This window comes from Uloborus diversus, chromosome 6 (assembly GCF_026930045.1).
Source record: "Uloborus diversus isolate 005 chromosome 6, Udiv.v.3.1, whole genome shotgun sequence".
In the NCBI taxonomy this organism is placed as follows: Eukaryota; Metazoa; Arthropoda; class Arachnida; order Araneae; family Uloboridae; genus Uloborus; species Uloborus diversus.
Window position 1 is genome coordinate 59768428 of NC_072736.1, and position 10635 is coordinate 59779062.

Below are 10635 nucleotides of genomic sequence, written 5' to 3' on the forward strand. Positions count from 1 at the left end.
TTGTACAATACACTCATTCATATGTGTAACATCCAATTCATTAATTAAGTAAGTGTCCTGACGGGGAGGGGGGGGGGAATTCTCTACATACCCTTACTTGGAGGGGGGGGTAGATCCATTCTTACTAATATTTTCCAAGCGGATATTTTATATTAGAAATCCGCGGTCAAGTGGTTTGGCAAATATTATATTTCATTTGCTTCAGGAAGGTAAAAGTATGTATTATAGGATGAGCTGTTTTGTGTTTCAAACAATGAAACGTGTAAAATATAATAAAAGAATCACTCAGTGTTTTGCATGTCTTATTTTTAATTAGTATCGCATCATATACAAAAATTATTTGTCGAAAAAACATTCGGTCTAGATTCCTTACAGTAAACATTTCTTTACTCAAAAAGGTTTTAAAAAATAATAATGATAGTTAATTTAAGAATGATCCCAGTGATGTAATACTTGTTATTTTATTATTGTGAAGAAAAAAAAGAATCTTACGTAAGATGGGGGGGGGAGGGAATCTTACATACCCTTACATAGGGGGAAGGGAAGGTCAAAAATATTGCCAAAATTGTCCTTACGTAATTAATGAATGGCCCCGAAGAAACAAAATTGAATTCAAACGTATCTTGTCATAATTTATGAGTGACTTTTTAAATTAATTTGAACTGAGGTAACTTTTAAAACATTATTAATGTTAAAAGGCATACCGAGAATATCAATATAGAGTTTCAAAATTTTAAATCTATTTATTTGGAACTGTGTGGGTTTGTTTAATTTTATTTTAATCTTTAAATTCGGAAATGTACGTAATATTGCACGTGGGTGATTTGTAACGATATACGAGTAGTTCAAGAAATATTACCAGTTAAAGTTTTAATAAATTAGAAAAGTTTTCGTACTTACCATACAGTTTTTGTGCAACCTCTTCGGAAACACTAAAAACAGTTTTTTTTTCACACTTTTTTAACCTAATTTTTTTTTTCAAATGAAATAACAATTTTAAAAACAGTTTTAAATTCAAATACACAGCATAAGCACATGAAAACACATTTAAACTAGTATGTTGTGGCCATCACGAAACTTTCTTCTATATTTTTCCTTTTTCTGATCCCTCCCCATGCTTGACGAGGAAGCAATATTCCTAACAGAAACAAAATTACACATGCAAAAACTTGACGACCATCCCAATGTCTGAATTATTGTAAAAACAAAACAAAGAGCGAAAATTGAAAGTTACTTTAAAAGCCTTACTTGAATTAATTACAAATATTTTATTTATTAACAAACATTAGTGGCAACAGTTAAAAATTTTAAATCATTGAGATAATATTTCCGATCATTTCCATACAATTAAAATCACGAGAAATACGCAGACGACAATCTATTACGATTTATCTTTCTTATTGTTGCATTAATAAAACTATTTTTATTCGTAAAAAAAAAAAAAAAATCAACACCTCTTGGAGCGATTGGAGTCAAAATTGAACCAAAGCCTGTTTACGTATGGATTCACATATCTTCCAAATTTCAACCAGAACGTAGCATTACTTCTTGAGATAGGGCACTCACAATGGAAAAAAAGAACGGGCGATTGCGCTACCCCCTTTTTAGCTGTTGACACCAAAATAAAATCAGCTCTTATACCTACTAAGGGCTACTTGCCGATAAATTTTTCTTTCATTCCGTTCATTATTTCTTGAGATACAGCAGTCACAATTGACGACAAAAAACGTTCTATAGCTCAACCCCCGTTTGAGTTATTGACACCAAAATTGAATCAGCACCTGTTCCTGTTAATGGCAACATATGGACAAAATTTTGTTTGATTCCGCCAGTTACTTCCTGAGGAATAGCAAGCACGCGTAACTCAAAAAACGTCCCATTGCTCCACCCCCCTTGGAGGAATTCGCGCCAAAAACTAATGGGCACAAGTTCACATACGGGCACATATGTGTACCAAATTTCGTTCGATTTCATGCGGTAGTTTTTGCTGTAGAGCGGCCACAAAAAACTGGTCACACACAGACGTGACACACATACATACACACACACATACATACATACACACACACATACATACACACACACACACAGACAGACAGACATTTTCCAAAAATAGTCGAAATGAACTCAGCACACCTCAAAACGTTCGAATCCGTCAAAATTCGAAATTTGAAAATTTGCACGAATCCAATACTTTCTTCTATATATTAGATATAGAAGAAAGTAAAAACAGTTTCACCAAATGAGAGTGAAATGATTTAATCTATTTTATTCTAAAAAAGAGTGAAATAGCGGCTTTCCAAAACGGAAAGCAGTCACTCATTTAGGATATTAATTTAGTCTTAAAAAAGAGTGGAAAACACTTATCAAAAGGGAGTGAAATTAGCTTATCCAAATGGAGTGAAAATAACCACTCCGCAAAAGGAATGAAATTCACTCCTATAAGGAAAGTGCGTTTTCGAAACTGTAAAGGAGTGAAAATTTACTCAGTCTGAGTTAAAATCGCTGGAATTTTTTAAGAGAGTGTACTTCTGCCAACGTTCGTATAACTTTTAGAAGGACTCCTGGAAGAAATTTATCGCAACCTCCTGTAAGGCCTCTAGCGCTGCTGCTTTAATTTCATCGTGGGGAAGAAGGCGACTTTCATGTTGAGGATGCACGGTTCGATTGGTCAATACTCTGATATGACAAACAAATAACATAACGTTTCGTCAAACTTAGCTCCGTGTGACTTTTACCTGTTCCCAGCAAAAAAAAAAAAAATCAATGACGCCGCTTTCTTCTGCATCACAGAACTTAGCAAAAATGGCTTCCAGGAGTGTTTCCAAAAGTTATATGAACACTGACAGAAGAAGTACATAGTCCCTCAAGGTGACCTTTTGAAGGTGGATGTGCTTCGGTACTGTAAACTATTCTGGGTAAGATATTATACAGCTTGTCCCCCGAACTTTTGGATCGTAATACGTACAATCTGTATAGGGTGTAGTTATGCTTCTCCTTTTTTGACTGCTGTACGATGGAAAACAAAGAACAAGAGAGAGAGAAAAAAAAGCAGAAAAACAAAGAGACTGTTTGATAACCAATTGATTTGTTTTTGTTTTGTTTTTAAATTGAACATATATATTGAACACTAAGATTTCATTAATATTGTAATAATGTATGGATTTAAGTACATTAAACATAGTTAAAAAACATTAAATTATGTTGTTTAATCATTCAAAAAAAATTAAGAATAAAACTATGAAACCGTCAACAAATTACACAATTAAAGTGGAAAGATTGCACGTAGACTTTTTTTAGTCATCAAATTAAACAAAAAAGGTAACAGATAAATTACAATGTTAAATCATAATAGGAATATTTTTATACTTATTTAAAATTTATGAATAGAAAAGTTTGCATTTTTTATAAAAGCAAAACAGTGACATAAATTATGCGGAAAAAAGAAATAGCCATGAAAAGAGCGAGGTTCTTAAAACGCAGCTACAATAAACAAACTCAATATTTACACCAAGTTAATAACTGAATACATATACTACTTGATCTGGTGTTTGCACACGTAATATTGAACAAATTGATTGTTTAATCTTTCATGAAGCACTACAAACAAGTTCAAATTAAACTTTTCAACGTAACAATAATTTTCTGAAATTTAAAAAATTGCATAATAGAAAATCCTTGAAACTTTTCTATAACATATTATTAAAAATATGATGAAAACGAAAATAACTCATTCATTGATTTTATATAAATATATAAATACATAAAAATAGTAACTTACAACAGAAAAAAAATCGATCGCTATTATTGATGCAAAGAAGATGGCGCATTACGAAATATAGGTAAAACAAGTATAAGAAATACGCAAAATGACATTTCTCGACCAAAATAAATAATCGCTAATTATTTAAGAAATACTTGAAACGACGAGGGTGGGTTACGAGGGTCACCCTCTGATTTTGGAGTAACTCACAACATTAAACTTCGGTCACAAGTTCGGCCTCATTTTTTTAGTACAGAAACGCTACCACCAACGCTTCGAGAGATTCTGAATCTACTTCAGCACTATCGAAGAAAAAATTCAAAACTCCCTTTGACTTCCGAATTACGTCACCATTCAAAGCGTCTTTAATCAATTTCTTACATTAATGCTCTAAATTCTTCCTAAACAATAGATAAAGCTTGAAAAAAATATCTCTAATTTTATGAATAGTGTTAGTTTTAAGCAACTAAGAAGTACAACTAGAGTTTAATTTCAGAAATTGAGGGAGCGGGATGAGGGGCACGCAAGCGTTCTCGGAAATGCAAAAAATAGTCGTAAAAAATAGAGTTCAAAACAATCATAAACATTGAGCTGAAAAACCCTTTTAAAACTTGCACCCGAGTTTGTTTTGACGTGCAGTGGCGAATTTTAAACATAGCAAATGTTGCAATTGCGCGAGAAGCCCCATAACCATAGGAGCACCGTAAGAGTTACAAAAACGCTTATGATAAATGTATCACAACTTCTGTGATAGAGAAATAGGGCCTCAAAATGCATTTCGACGGGCCCCAAACTTTTAATTCAGCCGAAGCGATACAGAAAAGAATGCATTACTGTGATTCATATTACAAATATCGAAAAATTAAAAATTACCGTCTGTTCAACGGGAATCTAACAAAATGAAACAGAACCGGTTTCGCCATCTCAAATGTTTTCCCCATGATCTCCAATTCGGCAACATATCACCAAATGATCGTCAGTCTGAGACGCTATATTAGTTTTCCATTGAAATAAGTAATAAATAACCACAAAAGATGAGTAAATAGGCTTTTTAGAACACCCGATCGAAAACAAAAAAGGGAAGTGCACAACTGGAACGTACGCACACCCCACATGCAAAATTTTAGCCTTCTACAGCTTACCATTTTTGGGTTATGACTTATGAGAGATACACACGTACATCCAGCCGCAAAAAACAACGCAATAATTAACTTGTTTGGTACCTGAATGCAGTATTAAAAACTCTTTCAGGTGTGACTAAATAAGAAATTCATATTGAAATTTAAGTAAACAACTTTATATGAAAACAATAACTCCCTTTACTTTGTATTAAAAAGTAAAACAACAAAGGTCCTTTTTTTTTCAAAAACATCGGCCAATTCCATCGGCTTTTCGATGTATGTTAAGGCCGATGGGCCGATGTTTCCTGCAAGTTAGCATCGGCGGCCGATGCCGATGCCAATGGCAAAATTGTTGAACCATCGGCGCCGATGCATCGGCCAGGCCGATGCATCGGTCGAGTCCTACTTTCGGGCAGCCTTAATGCTTCCCGCCTTCTTTTTTTGCACCCTCTTTGCCCCTTTTTGTTTATCAACACTTGATCTCAAAAACAAATTTTTCTCAAAAGGTGTTTAAATTCAAACCAGCCAGGCTTTAAAATGTAACTCTTTCACACGGCCGTCCGAAGAGCTGACGGCGCCCGGGGCGAAAGTTTCCTGCCCCCCCCCCTATACACACACAGAAAAATCAAGTTAGTTATAACATCAACGATAATACATAAAAAAAATTTTTTACATATTAATGAACAGAACAATCAGAGGGCTATGCATAATACAAATTAAAACACAAGCAATTAATCTGTTACGAATATTTGTAAAACATTAATGCCCAAAAACTTTTTGAAAAATGGAAATGTTGAAAATCCAAATATTTATCTAGTAAAATGTTATCCCGCTAGATAAAAAACAATTAAAACTGAGTTGGTTTTGCATATTGATCAAACTAAGAACGCGAATAAATAATTTGCTGATTATAAATAGAAAATGTATTTATCGAAGTAAATTATATCAAAATTAAATTTTGATCTGGAGTCATGAGGCTTTTCAAGAGTTTTTTGGTTTTACTAGTACGAACATTAATGCCAGCTTTCATTTATGTTATAAACAAAGATGTTTTTCTTTTGCATCAAATACTTGTATGTTTGAGGGAAACGCTCACAAATACTCAACAATATCGAAAATCGCTCAGAATAGCGTTTTTGAAGCTCTAATTTTGAAAAATTACTGGCCTTGGTAATACAAGTGGCCTTACAAATGGCAGTTTAAGACTTGAGTTTAAGAAAATATTTGTACAAGAGTCCCCATGCCGCCTTTCTTTAATATCACAAGCAATGGGTTTTTTAAACGACACTTACAAAACGTTTAGTTGAATAGCCCCTGAATGTAAAACATCTCTCAAATCTTTTTAACCATAATTTTGAACAATTTCGGGGACCAGGGAAATGCTACAGATCCTCCTATCATAAAATCTTCAAAGTTTGTCTAAAGTTGCGTTTTTTAAACTTCAACTTCGAAAACTCGCTGAGGGAAAAGGAATTGATTTCAATCTATTTTAAAAATAATCGATAGGAAACAGTCTCTGAGCTCCCTCCCATAGCGTAACGTCAATAAACATGGCCTGTAATCGTGTTTTTAAAACTAAAAGTTTCAAAATTTTAACCGAACAGCTTTTGACCTTTTTTCCTATCCAATCAAAAAAATTTTTTTGAATGTGCTCCCTTAAAACATTTTTATGTTTATGTCGCTGCACGCAGGGGCAGAATTCAAGCAAATTTGGTGAGAACTAGACAAAGGAGAATCGCCTTTTGTTTGATTCTAAACAGTTAAATTTTCAGAAATTGCATCTGCTTCAACGATACAAAGAAAACTAATGTTTTGGAGAATTAGAGAGAGGAATATTTTCATGGAAAAAGCAGAGAATCATGCAATGATTCTCTATTTTGTGTGTCTATGATTGTTTATCTATGATACACGAAAAGAAGGGGCGCTGAACGGCGCTCCTAATTTTATGCAATCATGGCATTTTATACGATGAGGGGCGCAGCAAAGCGCTCCTCGTGAAAATGTCGTTTTCGTGTGAATGTCGTCGTGTTCCGTCGAAACAAGGGGCGCCTTGCGGCGCCCTCTCATTTCGTAGCACCCGGGGCGTTTGCCCCGCTTGACAACCCCCTTGGGACGGCCCTGCTCTTTCATTAGCCTTTCCCCTAGAATGGTGTGGGAAGATTGTACGGGCAGTTCTCAAAAGGTGGGAGGGGCATTCCACGGTATTTTTGACATTATGTAGAGCCCGTAACTTGACATTTTTTTGGCATAACTTTTTAATTTACCGTTTGATTTGCAAATTATTCCATTCTGAGCTGGTGTGTTGGTAGGAAAAGATCAAAATAAAATAATATGCTAATCAAACAGTAATCTAAAAAGTTATTGCAAAAAAGGTCATGTTACGGACTCTACATAAATGTCAAAAATACCGTGGAATGCCCCGGGAACAAAAAAGTTAACTTTGAGCAATTTCAAAAATTTTCAAATTTGACATCAATTTTGCTTTTATTCTATAGTATCGTACCTAGAACACAATATATGAACATGAAAAGACAGCAGGTATTTGTAAAAATTGTTAATTATCAAATTAAATCAGCTGTCTGTAGGTAACAGATTTTGGACATTGTTGTCCTGTAGGTAACGGATTTTGGACATCATCATAATGTAAGTTTCACCATTTTTGACAATTGTTAATCTGATTTTTAACTTTTCCAATGAAAATTTTGTTTACTACTTTTTGAATTTTGCAATTTAATAATAAAGAGGATATTATTGAAGTATTTGAATGGCTATACATATGATAAAGTTTTGGAATGATTTTGAAGAATTTGATGAAAGGTAAAAAAAAAGGTAAACTATACAAACTCTTCTTTTATTAAATAACATTTGTATTTCTCTGGATTATTAACTTTCATTTTCTGTAAATATTTTCCAAACTTAGAATGTGCTTCTACCAGAACCTCACTTTTTGTTCTACTTCTAGGAGACATAATCTCGTGTGAGCATTAAACTTTGCAATAAATCCTTTTGCAAATAGGAATTAAAAATCAATAATGACTTCAGTAAACATATAAATACAACAAATTCCATTAAAGAACTTAATTAAATTATTTAAAGCATTTTTTCAAAACATGTTGTTAATTCAAAAGACTTACTATCTCTCAAATCTCAAGATAGAATGAAAATTACCAACTGATATTTGTTCACAAATTAACTGCAGACAATTTTTTTTTTAACTCTAAAAAATTCGAGAATTAAAACAATTATTTAAATTAAAAAATACAAATGTAAAAAGTGACATCAGTTTTAATAACAAATATTTTTTCTTATGTCTTAAGAATTAAAACGATGTCTAAAATAAAATTATTGAAAAAAGAAATTCGTATTTCTATTTGGAGATCGTTAAATTGTTTCCAAAAAAAGAAGAGAAAAAAAATCCTAAAATAATAAAAGCGGGGGAAAAAAATTGCTAGCGCAGGTGATAGTCGCCAAAACTGGTGCAGCTAACGATAAACTATATTTGTCACACTGGAATTCCCCTCTGGTAACCTTAGCTTATCATAAACTGTGTTGTCGCCAACGGAGGTTTGCTTGGCAATTTTAGCGCAAAATGGCTATCGTTACGATCATAACCAGCCATGTTTCTACTGTAATTTATGTATTGTTCAATGAAAAACGTATTAATTATGCAAAATACCAATGGATTAAAGAAGATAACATTATAATAAACTTTTTTTTTGAGTTTAGAAGACAGTGGATCATTAAAAATTATGAATAAACGGACAGAATTATCGGTGTCAAGATCGTAACGCCATTTGGACATCTCACATGTTTGTTTAAGAAAAATCATTTTCCTTCTAAGATACTGCATAAAAGCTTATGAAAGCACTTTTAAACAATTAAAAATTAATTCTGAGGATCGATAAATACCTTTAAAACAAAAACATCATATATTTAGTTTTCAATTAATAGCATTGTAAAGATCGTAACTTTTGGACATGCATCAAATTTCAAACTTACTTTTTTCTAAAATCATTTACAAAGTAAATAATCTGTCTTTACTTTTGTTATTTGTGTAAAATATTAACAAAATTTATTCAGTGTAAGATTCATACCTTTAATTTTTTTTTGAAATGTATGGAAATAATTTAAAAAAAATTTTTTTAATGGTACATTTGCTCAGTTAACGTTTTGATATGTCCAAAATTGTGCCTTTTAGCAAAGAAAATATTTTTTTAAGGGCATTTGAAGAGCATTTTTTCCATAATTTATGTCCATTCTTGTCTCTATACAGTATTATAATTTGACTCAAAAATTTTTGAGTTAATTAAAACGAAAGTTATTTGGCTTTGAAGCTTCAAAGTTGAGGTCTATGTTTGCTCCCACCTTTTGAGAACTGCCCGTACCATAAACCCTTGCATTTTTTTTACTCAGAATTCCATTGAGAAAGTGCCTTCTTACGCCCTTTTATGATGAAGTACCTGTCTTTTTTATGATACTGGGGAAATACTAATGAAAGAAATATAATGAGTCCACATGTTTTTATAATGAAAATCATCAGACTTCTTTTCAAAACAGGTTTCTCATAAGGTCCTGCTAGTGCCCCAAAGCAGAATACTACTAAATTTGCAATGTAGTTCGCAGAACAATGCCTGAGCTGCAGAACAATCTGTTCAAATGTGAGAGGAAAACTCAGACAAACTTTCTGCAGAAATTCTACAGATTTCTGAAATTTCTGCAGAAAATCTGCAGTTTCTGCAGACTTTCTGCAAACATCTTTCAACAGGAAAGAATTTTGCACAAATTCTGCAGCTTTCGTACATTTGTGAAACAAAATATAGCAGATAACTCTCAGTTTAACTATTAATCAGGTTTACCCAAAATGTTCTTGAGTAATGGGGACAATATTAAAGGACCTCTAAGACTTCCTCCAGAATGATAAAATTCAACAGTTTTAATTGAATAGTAGAGCTATACAATGTTTTATTTTTAAAAAAGGCCAATACCAACGAAATAAAAAAAATTGCCTATGCACTTACCTCTCCATCTCTTCGTTTGCGGTTGATAATAAGCAATCACTTCAACCAGACGCCTCTCAAAAGCTTTTAAATCTAAAAATAAAAGCATAAATTACAATCGAACTAAAAAAATGATCATGTAACAGAGCAATAATTTTCAAAACATGCTAAAAGTCACAGCATCCATAGAATTTTTAAATTTAACAAAAAATAAATACTTACAGGGGACTTTTTCCATAAAAAACAGAAAAAAAAAGTACAAATTGTAAATGAAAATTACTTACTGTAGCAAACATCAAAGCACACAAGGAATAAATAAATAAATACCAATAAAATAATAATCTAAGAAAGCATGCAAAAAGGAATATCACAATGCCAGCTATGGCATTACCTTCACATGTAGTTTGCTCCAAAGTCATTTTGAACAAAACTATCAGATCGGGATGAACGCATGGGGTTACCGATGGCGAAACGATGTAATGATTAGAATCTTTCAATGAAAATTAAAAAGTCCATTTGTTAATTCTTAATGGAAAGTTGACAATTGATTGCAATGTTGATGCCGATAAGTGCAAAATAACCGATGCCATCAGAATCCAAAATATTTCTAATAATAGAATGATGAGAATGATATATTAAAATAAAGTGAATAAATATAGTCTATATGCATTAATATTCAAATGAGTATAATTTTTTATGCTCTTAATCATAATTTGCAGTATAATTTAATTCAGTGTAGTGTTTGTTTCGTTAT

At 32.5% G+C, this 10635-nt stretch overlaps 1 protein-coding gene across 1 annotated transcript in view; it reads right to left on the minus strand.

Moving 5' to 3' along the window:
• Nucleotides 1-10458, minus strand: part of LOC129224418 (nuclear envelope phosphatase-regulatory subunit 1-like) — a 32078-nt gene extending 21620 nt beyond the window's left edge. The window contains exons 1-2 of the mRNA XM_054858866.1: nt 10273-10458; nt 9903-9974 (exon numbers count right to left, since the gene is read on the minus strand). Coding sequence (XP_054714841.1) covers nt 9903-9974; nt 10273-10300 — 100 coding nt within the window. The 5' untranslated portion in view covers nt 10301-10458. The remainder of the gene's footprint in view (nt 1-9902; nt 9975-10272) is intronic.
• Nucleotides 10459-10635: the final 177 nt, after the last annotated feature.